We start from the raw sequence: 25,347 nt of genomic DNA on the forward strand, positions 1-25,347 counted from the left end.
GAAACAATTTTTACAACTAGTTTTTCTGTCAAAGGAATAATTTCTAAAATATACAGAGAACTGAGTCAAATTTTAAAAAAAGTCATTCCTCAACTGACAAATGATTAAAGGGTATGCAGAAGCAATTTACAGATGAGGAAATCAAAGCTATCCATAGTCATATGGAAAATTGGTCTAAATCATTACTTATTAGAGAAATGTAAATTAAAGAATCTCTGAGGTACCACCTCATACCTCTCAGAATGGTCAACATAACCAGAAAGGACAATAGTCAATACTGGAAGGGATGTGGGAAATCTGGGACACTAATACATTGCTGGTGGAGCTGTGAACTCTTACAACCTTTCTGGAGAGCAGTTTGTAATTGTGCACAAAAAGCAAAAAAATGAACATAACCTTTGAACCAGCAATACCACTACTGGGTCTATACCCCGAAGAGATTATGAAAAAGTGTAAAAACATCGCCTGTACAAAAGTATTCATAACAGTCCTGTTTGTGGTGGCAAAGAATTGGAAATTAATAAGTAAATGTCCTTCAATTGTGGAATGGCTTAAACTGTGGTATATCTATGTCATGAAACACTTTTGCTCTGTTAGAAAGCAGGAGGGATGGGAATTCAGGGAAGCCTGGGAGGATTTACATGAATTGATGCTGAGTGAGATGAATAAAACCAGAAAAAACATTGTACATTCTAACAGCGACATGAGGGTGATGATCAACATTGATGAATTTGCCTATTCCATCAGTGCAACAATCCGGGACAATTTTGGGCTATTCACGATGAAGAATACCATCTGTATCCAGAGAAAGAATAGTGTAGTTTAAACAAAGAACAAAAACTATTACCTTTAACTTAGGGGAAAAAAACCATCTTTTTATATAATTTTGCTATCTCATACTTTATTTTTTCTTCCTTAAGGATATGATTTCTATATTATCACATTAAACTTAGATCAATGTATCCCATGGAAACAATGTAAAGACTAACAAACTGCCTTTTGTGGGGGTGGGGGGAGGAAGCAAGATTAGGGGGAAATTGAAAAACTCAAAATAAAATCTTTCTTGAGTGACAAAAAAAGGATTTAATAAACTGAGGTAGAATGACTTAGCAAAGAAAATTACAGACTAATATACTGAATTTGCAAAAAATTATCTATTTAAAGAATTCACAGTGGCTTAACTGAAAGTGGGAGATTTATATGTTGCAAAGATAATTAAAGGCTTGGAATCCTTGCCAAAGTAAAACAAATTAAATCTTTGAGTTTAATTAAAAATTAGTATATTATATAAACACACATATACCCATCTTCCTCTGTTATGATTGCTATGTTAGAATTGTAAAAAAAAAACAAACCTTTAATCTTATTCCATGAGCTAGTTTTTAACAAGGTAAGGTTAATAATAAAAGGAGAAAGACTACAGTCAGGCTAATAATATATAAAGCCTATTCCTGAGTCTCACACAATAAAAAACAATAACAATAATAAAAGAAAAGAAAATTATTTCATAATAGTAAAAAATTTCCCATGTTAGCATAATGTCCAAGTGTGTGTTGATACTCTGGTTCCAGGATTTGCTATTTATTTGTTTGTTTGTTGGTTGGTTGGTTTATTAATTATTCATTCATTCATTCATTTATTCATTTATATATTCATTTATTCATTCACTCATTTATTTATTTTAATTTTGTTTTGTTTAGTTAATTTATTTATTTATTTTTATTCCCAAAGATGTTTTACAATTTTATTTGTAGTATAGGTGTAAGCAAGCTTTTAACCAGATCTAACACTTGTAAGAACCTGGCAGGCAGGAATTATCATTTGCCTCTTTTTGTAAACTCAGAGTTTTACATTAAGCTTGGAGCTTAATATGTCAAATAATTGGTTGATTTTTAAATGTTGTGGTATATGAGATGGGAGAAGAGAATTCTAAATAATTATTACATAGTGAAGAGAATATTGACACTTCATTGGCAACATTCAGAGAGGCAGAATTTGTGTTAGATTTGCTTCTGTGGAAAATTTAAATGGTTCCAGACCCTCTTCAGGGAAAAAGTTAAGAGAACTAAGATTTGGGAAACCAAAAATGTATTAAATGTGGTTTCTCCACAGTGTCGAAAGCTTCTGAAATCTTTTCTCTTTAAGGGTTTACCCCAAAGAATGTCTATATCAATATATGTCTCTACCAGAATTGACCCTATCAATAAATCTAATCCTCATTTCATTCCATATGAAGTGTAAGCATTCTTTCCACCAAGTAAGCATTACTTTGTTTTATTGTTATGCTTCCAATGCATGTTTAAGCATTAAAAGTTAAATTACATTCTTTTTTAAAAAATCTTCTTTCTTTATTTTTCCAATTACATGTCAAAATAATTTTCAACATTCATTTTTATCAAATTTTGAGTTCCATAATTTTCTCCCTCCCTACCCTCTCCCTCTGACAGTGAGTAATCTGATATGGGTTATACATATACAGCTATGTTAAACATATTTCCATTTTAGTCATATGGGTAAAAGAAGAATCAGAAGAAAAGGGGAAAAAACTTGTGAGAGAGGAAAAAATAAAACATAAAGCAAATTTTCTGAAATAAAATTTTATGTTTTGAACAGCATTCAGATTCCATAGTTCTTTCTCTGATTGTAGATGGTATTTTCCCGCACAAGTCTTCTAGAACTCTTATCACTGTACATTTGAGAAGAGTTAAGCCTATCATAGTTGATTATCACACAGTGCTAAGTGCAATGTTCTGTTCTGATCACTTCATTCAGCATCAGATTATTCAAGTCTTTCCAAGATTTCCCATTTGTTCATTTATTTTTGAATTCTATAATTTCCCCCCCTAATCTAACTTCCCTCTCTCTCACCCCTACAGAAGGCAGTCTGTTAGTCTTTACATTGTTTCCATGCTATACATTGATCTAAGTTGAATTGTTGAGAGAGAAATCACATCCTTAAGGAAAAAAAATAAAGTATGAGATCACTTTTACAGAACATCACACTCATATACCATAAACTGTTTAGTCATTCCCCAATTGGTGCACATCCCATCAATTTCCAGTTTTTGTCACTACAAAAAGAGCTGTTTAAAATATTTTTGTAGATGTGGGGTTTTTTAACCCTTTGTGTGATCTTTATGGGATATAAACTTCTTAGTGATATTTCTGGATCCAAAAGTCTGCATAGTTTTATTGCCCTTTGAATGCAGTTTCAAATTGTCTTTCAGAATGGTTGAATCAGTTCCTAATACCACCATCAGTGTATTAGTGTCCCAGTTTTCCCATAGCCCCTCCAACATTGATCGTTTTCTTTTTTTTGTTATTTTGGTCGAGCTGTTAGGTGTCAAGTAGTGCCTCCGTGTTGTTTTAATTTAAATTTCCCTAATCAATAATGATTAGAGCATTTTTGTATGATGATAGAAAGTTTTAATTTCTTTACCTGAAAATTGCCTGTTCCTATCTTTTGGCTATTTAACAATTGAATTCTTTATAAAAAAATAAAATTCATAATTTGACTCAGTTCTCTTTATACTTTAGAAATATAACAGAAATGCTAGTTGTAAAAGTTATTTCCCAGTTTTTTGCTTTTCTTCTAATCTTGTTTCAATTATAATATCTTGACAATTTATTTTGAAGAGGTATATAGATAGTGAAGTATAATTGTGGCCATATGATTCTGCTCTTCAAAGTATTGGCAAATGTTAAATGTTTACAAATTTCAATGATAAATTGCAGTTTTAATTGTATCTTTGCAAAATTTCCACCAATAAAACCATTTGGACACTTTGAGGATCAACTCTACATTTTGTGGTCACAGAAACCTGTTCTTGCATCATCATACAGTAAATTGCTGTTTGCCTTTTTAGTTTCCTTAATGACTTGCACATGATGAGTAATATTTTATTGATTGATTCTATAATGAAATCGATAAGATTTCTTTGACATGTATCTGCCAATGTATTGTCATTTGAGCTTATTTGTATGTTATTCATTGGAATACTGTATAAGCAAGGGCATAATCAATAAGCAAGGGGGTAATCAATGGATAACCTATGTGCTCTACTGGTTTTCACAAAATGTCAAGCTGTCTAGAGGAAAATTCCCATTATGCTGGCTATACAGGGCTAAAAGGATTCAGGAAAGAAAAAAAATTATACCTTTAAGTGGAAGATTGACTGATGAAATTCACAGAATGAAAAGGCAAGGATAGGTTGTACTCTGAACCATTCAAAGCAAGGTCTATGTGGATAAAACCACTGATACTCAGAGTAAATGGCTTATCATAGGTATTGATACAATGTATAAGATAGTTTAAAAAGTTGACATTTGATTGTTTAAACCACTCAAATATTTTCACTGAGTCATGGAAAGGGTTTAATTGTGATAGTTTCCACATAAATGAAAAGATTTTTCTGCTATATTGTAATGAACTGTTTTAAAAAGATGATCAGTCTCAAGAAATTTAAATTTTAGCTAAGGCTGCCATCTAGTGAAAAATATAGATGCAAAAAAATGTCAAACATTATTTAGCCATGAAGGCCAATTATTATATCATTTTTCATTATATCACTTTATTATTTAATATTTACTGGCTTGGATGACTATAATTATATGCTTTAAAAATGCTTTAAATTAAATTGATTTAATTCAAAGTTTTAAAAACTTATAAATCTTAAAACAGCAAATACCTAAATACTTTGTTATTAAACTATTTACCAAAGCTATAGTGGCTATTTTACTTTGAACTAGCTAATTATTCTCTCAAAACTAAGGTTTCCCTACCAATGGAAGAAATTTACTGTTTCATAGATTTAGTCTTCAAATGACCATGCCTATTATTTAGAGTCAATGTATTAAACCACCAACAAGCATTCCTTAAGAAAGTTCCTTGTTCATAAAACTTTATGAGTTTCAGAATATAAATGAAATAAATTAAACAATCCCTATTCATGAGTTGATCTCTGAATAGGAAAAACCACAAGTTTTTATATTTTATATTTATATTTATATTTATATATTTATATATTTATATTTATATATTATATTTATATATTTTTTATATTTATATTTATACAAATACAGAGAATAAAATTTTAAGAGATAAATACAAATAAGCACAATACAAGGAAGTTTGAAAGCAGAATGAAGAACAGAAAAGAGCTTACTTGGGATGGAGCAACTAGTTTAGTAGGGTAAATGACATTTAAAATAAAGTCATATTGTAAAGGTCTTTAAAAAGCCACACAGAAGAGTTCATCTCAGAGGCACTACAGAGCCTAACTAGTTTGAGTAGGGAAGTTAGATGAACAAGTATAGGTTATAAGAAATCACTTTACTGTGTGGGATGAACTATAGTGGTGAGAGGCTTGAATCAATGACACAAATCAGAGGTTTTCAGTAATCTAGATGACTGACTGGTGATTGGGCCTGAGTTAAATTAGTTCACTGTTCTCATTTTACAGATGAATAAACTGAGACATTTTTAATTAATAAAATCTATTTTTCCTCTTCTCCCACTCTAATCAATAAAAACAGAAAAAGAAAACAAAATTTAATGTCATACTCTCGCCTTTCAAATTCAGGATTTTCTCGCTCATGACAAACTGTCATTGGAAAAGAAAACATAAAGGAATAATGCAGTGTTAGATACAATAAGGTGAATATTGACTCACTCTAGGAAGTAAGGAAAGGGAAGAGTCAAAGATGAGAATATTAATAAATATTTTAAAACTTGAATTTGTGCTAACCATTTAAAATATTTCCACAGGTTCTCATCGTACCTTACTTCTTTGAAGATTTTGACATTGTTAAATGAATTTAAGAGATAGGAATTGTACTCAGGTTTTCCAGACTCAGAGACCAGTTATCTCTACACCGTGCACACTTGCTGTATGTATATGTATGTAGGACATGTACTATTGTAGCCATGATTGACAAAATCACTACTAATAGAAAGATGAAGCAATTTAGCTTAGTTAACTGTAACAAAAATTCTAAATATAGAAATTTATATGTTGAAACATTAATGAAGAATTGGTTCATACAAGGTTAAAATTCAATCTACCAAGATATTCTTATTTCTATTTGAAAAATGTAAATTCCTTCAAATGACTTTGTAGATGAGAGAATTCAACTATAACCAAATCAAGCAGAATATAGAAATCTGGAAGAAACTCAGGATAATAAAAAGAAAAAAAAAAATAAATGAATTGTTCATTCTATCCCATATCATTTCCTATGCTTTACCTGAATTCATGCGGAGTAACTTGAAAATATTTATTTTTCCATTTTTATAAAAAAGGACCATTTAATTGCTGCCTGAGAACTCCCCAACTATTAAAATTATCCTGTTTTTAATTGTGCCTCAAAATCCATTAATTTTTGGCAATTATTATAAATAAGTATTTTGCATTCAATTTTTGAGTCTAGTACTTTGGTTCCCTGATGATATATCCTTGTGCCAGCCACTATAACTGCCAAATGATTTTGCAAAAACACATACTGCATTTAAATATTTGAAACAATCTATTTCAGGGCACTGGATACATTTCTTCTAAAACACAATAAATGACTTCAGAAATTCTGGGCTTGGGATCAAATGCAACCTACCAAAAATAGCTATTCTTTTTTCAGACACTGAAACTGGCTCTTTAATAGAATCTTTGAAAGGGACTATTAGGAAACATTTTAGTCCAATTCAGAAAATATTAGCTCTCATTTCATGTGACAGATTCTTTTTTTTTGTAAGTACAGTATAAGAAAACACTAAACAACATGAAAAATAGTGTGATGCCACTATCTCCTCTTAAAAATGCATAAGTGAACAAAATAAAGGCTGAAGGTTGTTTTATTATTATTAAAATTTCAGTCTTTCTGAGGGGCAGCATGGTCTATTGCACAAAGTACTGGTTGCCATTTGAGGTCCTAGTTCTGAATTCTCACTTTGTTATTAATTATCTAAGTGATCTTTGGCAAATCATTTATATTCATAGGATTTAATTTTCTCACATAAGACTGAAAATTATATTCCAATTCACATACAGATATATATTCACACACACACACACACACACACACACACACACACACACACATATATATATATATATACACATGTGTGATTTCATATGCATATGTATCCACACAGATATATATATATATATACACATATATATGTATGTGCATATAGAGGTGTTTGCATAATTTTACCATTAAACAAGTTTATCTACTGTAAGAGAAGAATCAAGAAGACTTAAGGGGTGTACATAAAGAGTTAATGACTGCCAAGGGATAGAGAATAAAGAAAAGAACAATGTGACTGCCACAGGAGAGAGAAAAGAGAAAAGAGGGTCAAAGCTAGACTTCTGAGGAATGGTAATATTTTGAGGAGGAACAAAGAAGGATACAGGTTGAAAAGAATAAAAAAATAAGAATGTAATATCAGGGAAATGAGGAAATACTAGAATGACAAGAAAGGAAATGATCAATACATTCAAATGTTAAATAGATTTCAAAGAAAATAATAACAAAAAATTTTTGTTAAAAGGATAAGAGGATAAATGATGGAAAGTCTTATGCTATTGAATAAGATGATGAAACTCTTGAGTCATGACTAATTTTTCAATAAGGTAAAATGTGATTATCAACTTAGTGAAAGGGGGATTGTTTGGCAATGAACAAGCACAGTTCAGTAGAAATGTTCTAGTAATATGATAAGAGTGTTAATTGGGGAAGGGGGGGGAGAGAGAGAGAGAGAGAGACAGAGAGAGAGAGAGACAGAGAGAGAGAGAGACAGAGACAGAGAGACAGAGAGACAGAGAGACAGAGACAGAGACAGAGAAGGGAAGCTATTAAGAGTGACATATAATTAGGCTGGGGCAAAGGATTCACATATGAGAAAAATCTACTGTTGAATTGTATTAGAATGGAGTTACAAAAGGAGGAAATTCAAAATGGAAATGGAATAGTGGGATAAAAGAACAGGAAGGGACAGAGGAAGTAAAGGTATTGATGAGAATGAATAGTGTTTGGAGGATTGAAGATGTTAAGAAAAAAGGCTTGGAAATAATCAGGTGTAGGTGATGATGGTAGCAGTGTTTTGGAGTTATAATACTAAGATCTACTTTATCATTTGCCATTGTGTCTACTTGAAGAGAAAAAATATAAATCATGGGAGGTATATAACATATATTCCAAAGTTTTTGAATATTAGTGTAAGGAATGGGGCACAGAGGAAAATTGTATCTGTTACTCCTCAAAAAAAACAGAAGGGAAAGTGAACTGATCAAGTGAAAAAGAAAAATTGAGATGAGATGGTATAATTAAAAGTATTATGGACTTGTATTTAGTGGAGATATGAATTTAAATTATTTTACCTTTGACTTATAAGCTATGTGATGATAAACAACTTATTTATCTTCTCTGAATTATGGTGAAAATTACACACAAAAACTAATGAATATGAAGAACCTTGTCTTGATTTATAAACTTCTGCTATTATGTATTATTATTACTATTATTTTAACTGTATAGAACTTAAATGAGAGGTTAAATATTTCTAATATAAAGGTTCAGTCTTGAGTTTACTTCAGAGAGTAAGAAACATGCATGCCCCTCCAAATTACTAGTTTGGAGAAGTGAAAGAGGTAATAAATAGAAATGAAGATGATAAAGAAAAATAAAATTTCTTCTATAAAAAGGTAAATTTCAGAAAAAATCAACAATATGGAAAGAGTATAAGAAAAAGATATCTATGAAAGATATGTGTTTTTAAATTTAAATTTTCAATTGAAATATTTTTTAAAATAGTTTTCATAGGATACAGAGGAGAAAGGAGGTTAAAGGAAAAATGTTGTTCCTTAAACTCAATATTCTACCTCCTACCTCTATGATTACACATATATATTTTATATATGTGTGTATGAATAAATATGAATAAAATATATATTCTGTTTTCAATACTTCCTGTCAGGATGTATAGCTTCCTTCATAATTAATGTTCCACTCCTCCAGAAATCTTCTACAAATTCCTTCCATTTGTTGACATTCTTTCTCTCACTCTCAAATTATGTAGTTTTATTTTCTGTGAATTGAAATTGACTACTATATTTCTTTTAGAAGTTGTCTATATATTATCTTCACTACCTTACTAACCATCTCTCTTTAAACACTTATCATTCCGTTATTTAATGACCCAACTGGAATTGCTCTCTTAAAAGTCAACAATGACCAACTGCTTGTCAAGAGCAATGAATATTTTTTTCATCATTATTGATCTCTTGTAGAAGGACAATGCTGATTGTCTCACTTTCTTGATGCTTTTTTCTTTGCTTTTTAAAACAGCAAATGGAGAACTATTGCCCTACTGATTACTTTCTTTTTTTGCTACTCATCATTTTCACCATCTCTTTAAAGAGGTGCCTTGCAAAAAATAGGTCTTCAGTAATGTTTAATCTTCTTTCAATATACTCTTTCTCTTGACAATTGCATTCATTTAGACAGCTTCAACTATCACTTTGGGAAGATTACTTCTAAATCAATAACTTTATTATTGAACTCCTTCCTGAATTACTGAATGAAATGCATTCCTGCATTGTAATTTACAGAGCATCTCTAACTGGAAGGTCTTCCACTACCTCAAATACAACATATTTAAATCAAACTTCTTATTTCCTATTCCCCCATTCCTCTTTCCATGTTCTTTTTAATAGTCATTCTATATCCAACTATTAATCTTCCATTCTTCCTTTTTTGTTCCCCTTCAGGCAGCCATGTTCATTTTGTATCTGAAATATTGTTGTACCCATTCCCTCTTCTCTCAAATCACATTGAAATTATCTTGGTTAAAATGCACATTGCCACTTATAAGGATTGTTGCAATGTGCTAACAAAAATTTCATAATGCATCTATGTTCAAATTTTCATACTGCTGGTTTTTGAAAAGGGCTACTACTGAATAATATGGCATTAACCCCTCCTCCCTCAAAAAAAGTCTTATCTATACTTTATACCTCAACAAACAGGTAACACTGCTCTGTCCATATGAGGTAAGCAAAACTTTGATGAATTGAATCTGTAAAAGGAACAGATGAAATTAGATGATTTCTAAGATCCTTTCTAATTCCAACTTTTAAAAATCTTTAATAAGAATTATTTGACTTATTTTGACAGAAAAAAATTCTAGATATTTAGAGAGGTTGAATTTCAACTGAATTATCAAGTTTCCCATTTACATTAACAATACTGAGTAACAATGCCAATATATTAGAATTCTGTCAGTGTAGACAATAATCTGAAAAATGTGGGTAGTTACTCAATTTCCTTAGTTACTGAAGTAATTAACACACACACACACACACACAAACACACATACAACATCACTTTCGTGAATACTGCTAAGTTGTTACCACTTTCCCTAGTTTCCTAAAATTGAATATGGAACTATGTAAAAGGAACCAAGCAAAGTGTTGGGAATACAAATGCTGTTCTTCTGCTATAAGAGTTCACATTTTCCTATAAAGTCCCTAAGAATTTCTCAGAAAAAAATGGATAATCAAAAGAAAAGCCTAACGATTGACATTTCATTTACAATCATATCCAACTTCTCATTATAACCTTCACTGTGTTAAAAAAATAAAAATTCCAAATTAATCAGCAATAACTGTACCTTTGATGTTGAAACTATAATTTATTTATATGGAACACTGAACCAAAAAGTCAATTTTACTTCCTACATTGGACAGAAATCATATTACTCCAAATTAATTCCACTTATTTTTATTTTTCTAGAAAAAAGTTTCTATATATCTGATTTAGTTTTAATTGTTCTTTATCTTTGAATATAATCAAAAGCTAGTGTGATAGAGTAGAAAGAGCATCTCATTAGAGATCAAGAGATGTTTTAATCCCATTTTTGCCATTCACTAAACTCTGTGATGCTGTCATTTCACTGGTGTGTATCTTGGAATTGCTCTCTTTATCATCTACAAAATGACAAAGTTGATCAACATAATTTCTAAAATCTAATTTAGTGAAAAAGTGTCTGTAATTTAATGACAGGTTAATTGTATTCCAAATGACCTTCTTCCAATAGAATTAAATACTGTAAAGAATCCCAAAATCAAGTAAAAATAAAGGATTTTCTCCACAATCATATTTCACCCTCAATTCATATTAGATATGAATAAAATTACAGTTAAGTAAAAATACCTAGGAAAAGTATAAAAGACTCTGATTTTTCATATAAGGGAGATATATTTTCTGTTTCAAGAGGTTTATGTGTGGTTACATGGAAAAAAGGAACAAAATTCTATATTGAAAGAGAGAGAATAAAAAAATGCCCTTATAGTATAAGATAAATGTAAATTCCCTTAGACAATAAAGATTTCATTTAAGAAATAGTTATTATTCAATTTCCATGAGGATTAGTTCATACAAAGAGAGATTTTTCTACAGTCATTGTCCACTTTAACTCAGAAAGCTATATTGCTTGAAGGATGGACAAGATGATGTGAAAATTTCCTTTTAATTCAAGTATCATTTTATATAATTGTTAGAAAGATACCTCGAAGCATATTTCTTACTGATGGTAGGTCACTAGAATCATTTTCATATACCCAAATTCTCCTTGTAGAAACTGGAATTCTATTGATCTGAAATAACATAACCCTCTGCACTACTAATTTGCTAGTTGAATTTGCTACAAATTAATGGTTTGTAGTTGACTAAGGGGAAAATCCTCATATTTAATAATGATAGAAAGGTTGCTTGGTAAGGCAGTAAGTTTCCTGACAAGAATAATTAGACAGATACTAGATATCGATATGTTAAATATATTATGGAGAAGATTTTCCCATCCATTAGGAGGTTCAATTAGATGATTTTTCAATGCAATTTTCAACTATGAGATTCTCTAAAGAGAGTGAGGTCAATAAAGTTCTTAAGAACTGTTTTGCCACTGTGAAACCCACATGGGAAAGAGATAATATATTTTTTCAAACAATTAAAAAGCAATACTCAGAAAAGTTAATATAATGTTAAAATTTAGCTATATGTAATTGGATGCCCACACATATATAAATGAGATGCTACAATTTTAAGAAAAGGAATTTAAGTTAACTTAAAATTATGTTCTATATCTGTTCATGATTACTTAGTCCATCTTTCTAAGAGAAAAATAAATGAAAGCCTATGTTTAATTGAACTCTTATTATATGGAGCACAGCAATTAGCAAAGAGACGTTTGCACCAACATTCTCTGTCTGGGTCAGATAACTTTATAAAGTCAAACTGCATTCACTGATCATAAATCGTATCAAAAATAACACTTTTACTGAAGGCAAACTTGTAAAAGTGGTTCAACTAAACCCATCATCACCAATGTATTTGTTTTCACAATCCTTGAGCCTTTTAAATTTAATTATATTTACTATTTAAGCAATTTTACTTTCAATTATTACTTAATCGTTAATTTAATTACACCAGAAATGAGTTTAGGTCAGAGGATTTTTATGTACTTCTTGTTCTTCAACCCGAAGCCCAAAACTTTGTGATCTTTGTGACTGATTGATAGAGTTTTTCAATATAATGGAATCTGATAATATATTCAAGATAAAATGGGAAAAAATAAAGTGATGTAATAATTATCTTTCAAACTAGCAAAGAAAATGTGCATCATTACCCATCAATGAAAGACAAAGTTCAGTGGAAGAAAATTCAAATTTCTAAAATTATTAATATGAAACTTCCCTAACTTCAATTCTGTCCTGAAAGCATTTGGTACTGTATTTAATACATAACTACAAATCCATATAGTAGCATATGTAGACACATAATATATGTATATATTCATGTGCATATTTAAACATGTATATATGCTGATGTGCATTTGTATATGTCATATTAAGACTTTTCAGATGCTCTGCATTTGTTTTTTTAAATCAATTAATTTTTATTTTTGTACAAATGATTTTTTATACATTACTAAAATAATGTTGTTTAAGAGTGAACATAATACACCTTCCTCCCCAAAAATATAAACCCTCATGAGAAATAAAGTAAAGGAAAAAGGAAAAAAATGTTCTTCAATCTGTGTTCCAACACCACCAGCTTTGTCCCAGGTAAGTCCATGATAAGTCCATCACAAGAGCTACTTCCATATTTTTCCAACTTTTCTGTTGCTGATCTCAACTTTCTCCATTCATTGCCTCCCCACTACCAAATACTATATTTTCTCTCTTCTTTCACTCTGTCCCTTTTCTAAAATGTGTTGTAGGGTACCTGAGTGGCTTAGTGGACTGATCACTGGTCTGTTCAGCTCTTTTTGTTTCAACAGGAACAATTGAAATTACCCTGGTTTATTGAAAGTCCATCTTTTCTCCTGGGAGAGGATGTTCAATTTTGCTGGGTAGTTGATTCTCAGTTGCATTCCAAGCTCTTTTGCTTTCTGGAATATTATATTCCAAGCCCCATGAGCCCTTAATGTAGCTGCTGCTAAGTCCTGTCTGATCCTGACTGCAGTTCCACAATATTTGAATTGTGCTTCTGGCTGCTTGTAATATTTTCTCTTTGACTTGGGAGATCTGGGACTTGGCTATAATATTCTTGGGGGTTGTTTTCTTTTGGATCGTTTTCCGAGAGCTATTGGTAGATTCTCTCAATTTCTATGTTGCCCTCTACTTCTAGGATATCATGGCAATTTTCCTGTAGGAATTCTTTAAAAATGAGGTCAAAGCTCTTTTCCTGATCAAGACTTTCAGGTATCCCAATAATTTTTAAATTATCTTTCCTGAATTTTTTGTCCAGATCAGTTGTTTTTTCAGTGAGATGTTTCACATTTTCTTCTAATTTTTCATTCTTTTGGTATTGAAGAATTGACTTCTCATAAAGTCATCAGTGTCCTTTAGCTCCATTCTATATCTGAAGGATTTGTTTTCCTCAGAGAGCTTTCTTATCTCCTTTTCCATCTGGCCAATTCTGCTTTTTAAAGCATTCTTCTCAATAACTTTGTGAACTGTTTTATCCATTTGACCTATGCTATTTTTTTTTATTTTTAGTTTTAGTTTTTGCAAGTCAATGGGGTTAAGTGACTTGCCAAAGGCCATACAACTAGGTAATTGTTAAGTGTCTGAGGTCGAATTTGAACTCAGGTAGCTGCCCCTACCTATGCTGTTTTTTAACGTGTTATTGTCTTCACAATTTTTTGGATCTCCTTGATTAAGCTGCTGACTTCTTTTTCGTGTTTTTCCTGCATCTCTCTCATTTCTTTTCCCAATTTTTCTTCTATCTCCCTTACTTGATTTTCAAAAAATTTTTTGAGCTCTTTCATAGCTTGAGCCCAATTTCCGTTTTTCTTGGAGTCTTTAGATCAGGAGCTTGTACTTTCTAATCTTCAGATTGAGTATTTTGATCCTTCTTAGGAGGATAGCCAATGTATTTCTTTTTACTCTGTTTACTCAGTTCTCTAGCCTGTGCCTGGTTTTGGGGGTGCTTCCTGAGCTTTTGAGTATCATTGGGACACCCCCCCAAGGATTTCAGTGTGTGAAGCTCTGACTTCCCTCCTGCTCTGTGAATGATACAACCACTCCCCTCTGCCACAGGGCTGAGGTGAAGGGGGGCCCTGTTCTATGGGGGGGGGGACCTAGACTGTGATCAGGATCTGAATGTGGTCAGAGCCCCAGAGTCCTGTTCCAGGTACAGAAGACAGACCTCTCCACTTCCCTACCTTGGGTAGGCTGAGCACTCAAGGCTCAGTTGTCTGGGGGCTCCTGCTTACAGGGCTCCACTCCTGCATATTGGCTCCAAGCCTGCTTCCATTTCTTGGATTTGGGCTGCGATGTGACTGCCTCTACCGAGCTGACCATGCTGACTGAGGCAATTGCCATGAGGACCTGAGCTTCCTGAGTTCGCTCTGGCAGAGGTTCCCTCTGCTGATCCTCTGATGCTCCCAGGGTGTAGGTCAGGAAACTGCCCCTGTTGTCGTGAACCATGGCTCCCAGACACCCTGGGGCTGCCTCTGGGAGGCTGAAGTTTCTTCACTCTGGTGGGCCACCCCTCTAACCCAATGGAACAGAGCCTTTCCACTATTTTCCAGGTTACCTTGGTCTGGAGAATTGTCTCACTAGATCTTTCTGTGAGTTCTGTCTCTCAAAAATTTAGTTAGAGTCTTAATTTTAAGATTTTTGAAATATTATGGTGAGCACACCTAGGAGAGGCTCTTCTTATGTCATCATCTTGGCTCCCTGCATTTGTTTTTAATGGCAAAAGAATCATAATATTGATGAAAATTAAACACAACAATTTAGCAAGGACTAGATGAAAATTTCATTTTCTGTGTAGTCCCCTTAGCTAGATATAAGCAAAGCAAAATAGAAAGTTAACTTCTCATCTCCACTATTCATATACACACTTATCCATAAAAACTGATATTTTCTACTTCCCAGGAAGTAAAAGGAAAAGATAGTGTCTTCTTACCTGAAGAGAGTTTGTACATTTACAATAGTTTTGGCATCTGCCATATAGTCTTCCTCAGCACTCATAGTACTCTCTTTATCCACAACCACCATGTTGGCAGCAAAGGTCACTCCACACCTAAGCAAGTCATCTAAGCTTTTATAAAAAATGAACAGATAGAAATGGGCTTTTAAAACCAATATAATTAGAATCAATTTGTATTTTTTTTTAAAAAAGCAAACAAAAAGCAAAAAACCCCAAACTTGTTTATACTGACAGCTTTAATTGCTTCTTTTGACTCCTATAATAGTTGTCCTTATAAGTATAGGAGTGAATGGTTTCAAAGAAGGTATACTAACAGAAATAAATGAGAATCCTGCTATTATGTAGGGTGTCCCAAAAGAATCAGTGCAGTTCTAAAATAGGATTAAAATTGATTAATTTAATTAAATTAAGAAAAAAACCTTTTCGTACACCCTATAATTGTTACCAATGTCATAGGAATTAAAATGCTGATGAAAGTAACATTAAATCTGAATTTCATTTTGCTAGTTTTCAGTTGTTCAAAAATATGTGTTTTTGGAAAAAATGAAATAAAAATATCAAGCATTTCACAACAAAATAGCAATAAAATTGGAAATTTTCAGAGCTGGACTAGGCAAAAATATAATTTTAAAGATGCAACATTAAAACATTTTATTTTTGAAGATTTTTGAAAACTAAAAACAAATTATTGATACAAGACAGTGTGATCAAGTGAAAAATATAAAATTTTCATTTTGTAAAACATTATTTCCTTCTTGCATGTCAATTTGCACAGGTGATATATACATATATACATATATGTATATACATATATATATATATACACATAATAGATTTATAGTAGGCTTACTATAAAATGTGTGGTAATATGTCTCATGAATATATTCTGATTATCAGTAGAGTCAATTTGAAGATTATGAGCAAAAACCCCAAAATATTTTATCTAAACAATCTGAACCTTGATGTATGGAGACTGTAGGACAAACCTTTATTTGCTATGGACTACATACTGAAATGAATATTTCTCTCACTTTCAAATTTGTCCTTTACCTTAGTATTTTGTTAATATCAAATTCTTTTGTGATTATGAAAACCCCAAAGGGGTAAGTAATTCTTCCATTGCCTCTGTACCACATAAATCAGGCAGAGGGAGCAAAATATAGGAGTAAATGACCAGTTTGGAAAACAACAACATTGTTTTGTAAGAGTCTTGCTGAAGGTATAAGAAGAGAGATTGGTTTGAGGGTTGTCTCTTATAATTCAAAACAATATATAAAAGTGAAAACAATTTTTGAGTTATCAGTTGATATGGCAGCTCCTTAAGGAACTTTTACAAGTATATGATTAGTTGGGTTAATCATGTGCTATTATTGAGCATCATTTTTATATCATGAAGATGCAGGGAGACAGAATTTCTTAGGGTATCAACAAAGATTTGGGTCCAAGGCTCCCAGGAGTGTTACAGAAAAAAAATATATCTTGAATCAGGTTCAAGGGTTTTGTAGCAGGAATTTTTTTTGGTTAAACTGTTGAAATAGAATCTTATTCCAAATTAATATTTAATGTAGAGAGGGGTCAGGACGACAATATAAAGAACTGAACTTCCTAGGTATATTCATTTTTTCCATAACCTAGGAAATTTAGACTTTTCCATTAATCTATCAAAATAAACAAATAGAAAAAATAGATGGAAAATGATAATGATAATTATTTGTTCATGATGAAAAAGATATCTAAGCTGCTTATAGGAGTTTAATCCTTGTTGAATTGCCAAGTTATTTCACCATCCTTCAACGTTGTTCTCGAACAGAGTATTCATAGATACTTTCAAAAAGGAAGAAAAAATTAAATATGAAACAAGATCATAATCTGACTGAGGACTAACACATTAACAAGAATCAATATAACAAAAAAAGACTATTTTCAAAAAAGAACAAATTTATCCATGAATGGAAAAATTAATGAATGAATAGTACATTCATTCTTTTAAACATACATTGATAAATATGATATGTAGTGATAATGTTTGCTATTTGAATATCTATTAACATATTACTCCATAATGACAAGAGATCAAAATTTTCATCAAATTTATAAACATCACTATTTTAGTGAAAATTTTTGTAGGCCTGAAAGTTAAGAAATGAATAAAAATTCCCAAATGTATGAGGTAATTCTCAATTTGAATGATACATATGAGTTTGTCAGAATTAGGAAGGGGGATTTTAATAATTTTTATTAGATAACATTTGAAATGTTGAATCAATAGAAGCAAATAATCATCACCTAGCACAATGAGTTTTATATGATACTCAATACACATATGTTTAAGGAATTATTAAATGTTTAGCTATCAAGCAGGGTATTTCTGTTTGTTGCTCTGTTCAAACCTCTAAATAACTAGTTTCTAAATTTTTTTATGACTTTTTTTCTTATTTTCTACTCTTTGACTATATATATATATATATATATATATATATATATATATATTTGCCTATATATAGATATATTGGCTCAGCCTAATTTTGTCAGAAACTGAATATAGAAAAGAATCCTTTTAAAAGGCAGTAGTAATAAAAACTAGTACTTTATCTCAGAAATTTTGCAATAGGGAAAAATGCTGCTGTTCTCCATATGCTTTTCCTGGGTACTTTGGATAGCTTTCACTACATAACCAGTAAGATCCTTTCTAAGTAAAGAATTTTGGACATTAAATGCCACAATTCTTAGTTGTTTGAAAGAGAAAAAAAAAGTCTCAATCACAGACACTAAGGTTAGCCTTTTTTTATAACCCGATGCTATGTTTTCCCTAACATCTTTCTTTGATGTAACCCAGTTCCCTTTGCAAGGAAGAGGGAGATAGTATAATCTTGTGTGCATATGTATAAATATAGGCAAAGAAAGATTTTATCTCTTATCAGATTTTTTTTAGTTTTTTTTTGGTAAGGCAAATGGGGTCAAGTGGCTTGCCCAAGGCCACACAGCTAGGTAATTATTAAGTATCTAAGACCAGATTTGAACCCAGGTACTCCTGACTCCAAGGCCAGTGCTTTATTTGCTATACCACCTAGCCACCCCTCTTATCAGATTTTTTTCAAAAAAATAAAAACCTTCTGATCTGCATCCCTGATCCTATGGAATGAAAAAAATGCTACTGTACTACTCCATTAATATAACAATAAATACAAAAGATTTATCAGTGATTCAATCTCCTCTTTAGTTTCTATGCTTATTGTAAAATTACAAAGGAAATAACCAAAGCACTTTTTGAAACATTAGATTTTTCTTTTTAGGATGAGATTTGGAGTAGATATTCTAATATAAATAATGTATATGTTTAAGTTTTAATACTATTGTAATTTTTGAAAAAATTCTTAATATGGTAATATATTACAATGTAAATGGTATGAACAAATGAGAAAAAATGTACTTTTGGTGTATGCATGACGTAAATTCATCCAGGAGCCAATGCACACCTTCAAATTTCCAGAAAAAGGTCAATAGTAATTGATAAAATATTGAATTAATAAATTCAAGATTTTTAAAACTGAAAGACGAATTTTCACCAAATTTAAAAGACTTAAGAATTAAAGCCACGAAAACATCAAAAGTAAAATGCAAAAAAGTTTTGTTTTGTTTTATGATTTCATATTTAATGACAACCTGATCTTTTAAATTTTTAAAAGTCAATCCATAAATAATTGCATTTTAACCCTGGTTTATCACAAGACTTATAATCTTTGGAAATTTCAGTCTCTGTGATGTAGGAATTAAAAGAGTACAATAAACTGTTTTCTTATTATTCCAACTAGAAAAAAAAGCATATTTCTAAAATTTAAAAAAAATTTCTTTTAGTAGGTTGTTAGAGAAAAGTATTTGGGGAATCTGAAATTTAGAAACATTCTATCAAATGCATTGCTGAAATCCCAAGAATTTTCAATTTTCCCATCCCTTTATAAGATACAATATTGACTTATTATCAGTACTATAAAAATTCCCAGGATTTAGTTCAGCCATAGATACAACACTGAAGCAAGCTTTTGAAATTGAGCAAAATTGGACATGCAACCAATTATCTTATTTTTATCATTGATGGCAGGATTCTAGGCAGGAATTTTAAATCCCCAAACTAAAATACAAGAACATTAGCCTTCCATGCAATGTGTACCACCTTTGAAATACTGGCATTGCACCATACACTAATCATGCAGATACAAAACACAGCATACAACAAAACCACAGAACACTACAATGTTTAGTGTGCCAAGGATTACGTCACCTACTTGTCAATAGAGCCCACCATGTAGTAAACCATTGGAAACCAACAGATGGCATCCAGAAAATGCATATCTGGCCTACGTAACAGATGGGTTACAAAATGAAACACAACATCACAACAGTTGCAGCATTTTGATGGAAACCTAATTAAACTGGCTTATTTTACATTAACAAAAGTGATCACTGATGACCAAAATTATTTTAAAGAGAATAAAGAAGTTTTTGTTTTTATCTTAAAAGAGAAACTGTATCTGGTACTTGTCATAAAGAATGAGCAAAATTAAAATGCACTTGAAAATATAAAAAAGTTTTTGAACCTTCTAAAACAGAAGCAAGATGGCACAATACTATTAAAATATTTTGAAGATAAAATCTTTCTGATTATTAATAAAGAGACATGAGTGGGAAATAATTATTATTGAATAGGGACCTGAAAAAATATATTGAACTCATGATTTTCCTCTCATAAAATCATTAAAATTTAGGTTATATTTGCATAGTAAGTGTATAATATATATATATATATATATATATATATATATATATATATATATATATATATATATATATATAATTGTATTTAATCTAAAGATAAATTTCCCAAAATGAAAGCATGGCTATTTTGTATCAATGTAAATCTTTTGAAATATGTTTTTTGTTTGTATGTATGTATGTAGGTTTATGTCTATATGTGAATGAAAGTTCATAGTTTCCTATGATGAATCCTTATATTCTCAAGTAAATTTAATATATGTTATAACTTCAATAACAACATTATGAATCAAAGTAGTTAATCACACTAAATTCAATTATACCTTTATACAGGTTGTACAGCTGAACTTGGTGAAATGGTAACAATAATCTCATAAAAGTGATTTGCTACCTGTTAATATTAATATCAATATTGTTTGTTGAGGAAGTAATATATTAACCTTTAAAATTAATCATTAGATGGAAAGCAATTACATTAAAAATATAAACATTATATTTATCATATTAAAATAGTGATATACAAAGATATATGTATCTATATATGAATATATATATTAATGTGAATAGAAAATCATGTGTATAGAGAGTATATATTAAAACATGTCAATGCATGTGTGTGAAAATACATACACATACTACTCGGATTAAAACAGCAGAGGGCACTCTTGTTTATGTTATTAAATTCCACATTTAGATTCATGATTCTAAAATACTAAACTTTTAAAACCCAAGAGAAACAAAGAAAGATGCGTTCTCATAGATTTCTTTTTAAATGATTATTCAGTCTAATAAAAAGGATTACCACAATAATTCTAACTGACTCACATAATACCAAAAGTATTTATTTGCATTTGATAATACACTGAAGTCTTTGATTGCTGATTAAGATAATGTTAGAATTAAGTTGCATCTGAATCACAGTATCCCAATCAGCATACAATGAAATACAGATAATGGAAATGAGAAAAATAAATTCTTATACATTCACTTGTTTAAATAGATAGATATATACACGTACATACATGCATACATATATTCAAATCTTGGCTATGCTACTTTCTATCTGTGATTCTTTGAGCAGTCTCCTAAACCCTTATGGGAATCAGTTTCCTCAACTGTAAAATAAAAGGATTGAAACAGAAGACATCTAAGATTCTTTTCAACTCCAACTCTATGAATCTTTTCCATAAGTTTAACAATAATTGGGGAAGCAAATGCAATCAAATAAACTGTTTATTCTATATATGTATAGCAATATATAGATTCATGTTTAAATTATATGTATAACCTAATGCAAACATATAGATATTATATACATATCTTAATAAATTAGAATTGTACATAAGCAGTTATCCTTCAGTATTCTATTTCCAGTGAAATTTGATGTGAACTAACACAAACCTGTCTTTATTTTCTTGATACACAAATATTAAATGTCCATAAATCAACAACACCATGCATCAAAAGACATAGAATCACTGAAATATAAAATTATTTCCTCGAGATTGATCTTAATAAACTTATAATTTTTTTATCTGAGCTGACACTTATTTTTACAATATCTGTGAAGAAGTAATTTTATTTAAACAATGGAAATTTAATGTTTATAGTTATTATTTTACCCTATTCAAGAGTAATTGGGTTTTTTTTAAAGAAATGGCATACTGAAAACAAAATAAAGATCATACAGTATAGGTTTCCTATTTTCTATTTGTAGTTCTGATACAATTTTGTTTTATAACCATGCTTAGTCTCCTCTCTGTCATGAAAATAAATAAAATTTACCATTCTTCAATTATTTTGCATTATTATTTTTAATCTATGAAGTAATCTTATACTTAAAAGTATTTCTAGGCATTGTACCTTGGCCAAGAATTGGTCATTTCAAAAGTAATTTGTATATAAAGTCAATAAATGATGACAATATTTTTGAGGAAAGTACTATATTATGATGTGATGTGATAGAAGACATAACAAAATATAACAAAATGTTATAGTACAAGAAAGATAGGAATTTTGTCAGAGTGCAGAATCCCTCATTTTTGGAGTCAGCCCACCAAGGACTTTGAAATAACATTAAGACAGATGCTAATTCATTAGGTTTAAATCAAAGCAGTATCTTTTATATTGTCATTTTATTATTAAAATCTAGAAATAGCTACTATTTGATGTGCAAAATATTAAACAGTGAAAATGTCAGCCTAAACAAGATGATCAATGTTGCTTGACATTTAAGGTGCTAAACTCTGCCGGGAGATTTTGCTGGAAAAATAACAGTGATAGTTGGACAAGCCCAGGTTGTGGGTTTCAACATCAGTGGCAAACATGTATGTAATGTCATTGATGACATAAATCTTGGTGATGTGTAATACCAAATAGTAGAGAGCCACAGAAGAAAGTTAGCAGACTATTTTTAATAAATGCATATTTGGCCAAAAAAAGGAAAGAAAGGGGCAGCTATCTGGCACAGTGGATAAAGCATTGGCCCTGAAGTCAGGAGTACCTGGGTTCAAATCTGGTCTCAGACAATTAATAATTACCTAGCTGTGTGGCCTTGGGCAAGCCACTTAACCCCATTTGCCTTGCCAAAAAAAAAAACCTAAAAAAAGGAAAGAAAAAAGAAAAGTAGAAATTAAGTGAGTTGTTTGTGAGAATATAATAATAGTAGAATTGAGATTTGAATTGGTTTCTTCCTAATTTCAGTTTCTGAGTTTTATCTATGAGAACACATAACCTTTACCAGGCAGAGTAATTTATTTGAATTATATCCAAGATTATATATTTAGAAATTGAAGGTAATTTATAAGTTATCTCTTCACTACTCCAAACAATGACAGTTTTAAAATCACCTGTTCTCTCCTGCCAGGGGAAACAAAATCTTTAAACCATCAACCCTTCAATATTAAAATTTTGCTAAAAGGCAGCAGAAAAATGCTTAATGGACATAATTACAATGCCAAGATAATGATAACTTGTTTGAGAGGATGTTGGAAAAATCCAGTATTGAAGACTTTGTCTGGAAAATGAATCAGTCTCTAATTTAGTGAAAATGATTAGAATGATAAGCAAAAGAAAATGTGAAATGCAAGTGTCTAATTAGGATTTAGAGATTAAAAGAAAAAACTACAAGTATTGTATTATTTATCTGTAGAAGATTTATTAAAAGACATGATTAAGTATTATTCAGGATAGTAAGAAATAAGAGTTTGCAATTTGTACCAAGAAAGACAACATCAATATCAAAATTGCAAAATCTAAAAGAATTTTTCTAATAAATCTAAAAGGTCATGGATTAAAATTCTTTTAAACGCTGCTATGTGGAAATATGGCAATAAAATGTAGTAGAAAGACTTCTGTAATCTCGGATTTAGAATATTTTATCTATTCCAATGATATGACATTTTAGCTTATTTTTTCTTTGAAGAAAAAAAATTATTTTCTCTCCTTCCCACATCTCTCCATTGGAGTAGAAGGTTGAAAAAGTACTACCTATATTAGTCAAAAAATCTGTGTACATATTGTATATGTTTATGCATGTATATATATAAATGTATATACATTTATGTATGTATGTGTTTGTGTGTGCGTATTTCAAAATGAATCCTGAGTTCATTCCTCTGTCATGGGATAGGTAGCATGTTTCATCTTAAGAATAGTGTTACATGATTGTTCATTATAGTAATTAAACTTCTTAAGTCCTTACAGGCTTTTTATCTTTATAAATTGTTGATCTTGATAAATAAATTTCTGTGATTTTGATGTATTTACTCTGGATCATTTCATGCAAATAATGCTAGGCTCCTCAGAAACCATTCCCTTCAACATTTCTTATAACAGCATTATTTATGAACACTGATATATCATATTTTGTCACCCCCCCCGCAAATGTTGAGGACTGTGCTATAAATACTTGAACATATAAGTGTTTTTCTTCCTTCTTTGGTATATAGATAAAGACCTCCTGTCATATGACTGAGTTCAAAGTTAAACATACTTTAGTTTTTCAAAATTCTTTTTTTGTCTCTAATGCAGTGGGAGGGGAACTGGCAAATGCTATAATTCAAAATATAAAAACAAAATAAATTTTCAAAACAACTAACAGAAAAACAATGAGGTATGAAACCAGAGACAATTGAAATAGACCACTTTCTTAAAATTTTTTGAGAGCTAAAATTAAGGATAATTAATGAAAATTTCTTTGCCTTGAGGGAGGAAGACCTTGACTGGAGAAGAGATGACAAGGTTTAGAACCAAGATGTGGAGAGTGTGATTAAGTTGTTAATCAAAGTTAATTAAAAATGATCATTAGTTTGAAGCAATGAAGACCAAGCAAAATGAGAAAATGAAAAATTGTAGTAGATTGAGTCAATACAATTATATACTCTCCTCCAGAATTCAGCAATCATCAAAATAGGAGTCAGAGCAGAAAAAGAACATGGGAGAAATAATCCAAAATTGGAATTTAGAAAGGTGAGCATACTACTAGGACAAAGAAATAAGAGATTTAAGATTAGAGAAAGACACAAAGATAAAATAATTATTGGATAAGAATTTTGAAGGAAGTGAAGTTGAGTCTAGGGCAGAGAGGATGGACTACTAAAGAAGGAAAAAGAGAAAACACTCTCTTGTGAGGTTGGAGACATGATGTATAGGAATATTTTGGAAGGGTAGGTGTTGATGGCTTATATAAAGAATTTCAGAGCTATGGTTTGAAAAGGCAGAATAATCAGAGGTGTTGATTAGATCAAGATGTGTTCATTGCAATATACAACTGAGGTAAAGTGAAATAAAAGAACATTGGCAATGAAAAAAGTGATATAAGAGGGAAACAAACATTTGAGGGAATGTCTGACTGTAAAGTGAAATCTGTAAGTATAAAGGTCAGTATTACAGTAGATAAAATATGTTCAGGCTGGGCATTGTTTTGAGTTTTGGAGTTCTAAATTTCAGTTGAACTAAAGATGATTGAATATCTGATTTAAGTATGGTCCTAAAATGAGTCCATAAGAGTAGAATTACCTTGATGCTTAAGAAGAGACAAAACAACCTATATTAAAGATTCTATGACAATTATTGTTAGGA

At 30.7% G+C, this 25,347-nt stretch overlaps 1 protein-coding gene across 2 annotated transcripts in view; it reads right to left on the reverse strand.

The window, feature by feature from the left end:
* Positions 1-25,347, reverse strand: part of KCNT2 (potassium sodium-activated channel subfamily T member 2) — a 537,465-nt gene that overhangs the window by 97,591 nt on the left and 414,527 nt on the right. For both annotated transcript variants that reach the window (XM_074222275.1, XM_074222274.1), the window contains exon 20: positions 15,472-15,606. In XM_074222275.1, coding sequence (XP_074078376.1) covers positions 15,472-15,606 — 135 coding nt within the window. The remainder of the gene's footprint in view (positions 1-15,471; positions 15,607-25,347) is intronic.

Source organism: Macrotis lagotis, chromosome 2, assembly GCF_037893015.1.
Source record: "Macrotis lagotis isolate mMagLag1 chromosome 2, bilby.v1.9.chrom.fasta, whole genome shotgun sequence".
Classification (NCBI taxonomy): Eukaryota; Metazoa; Chordata; class Mammalia; order Peramelemorphia; family Peramelidae; genus Macrotis; species Macrotis lagotis.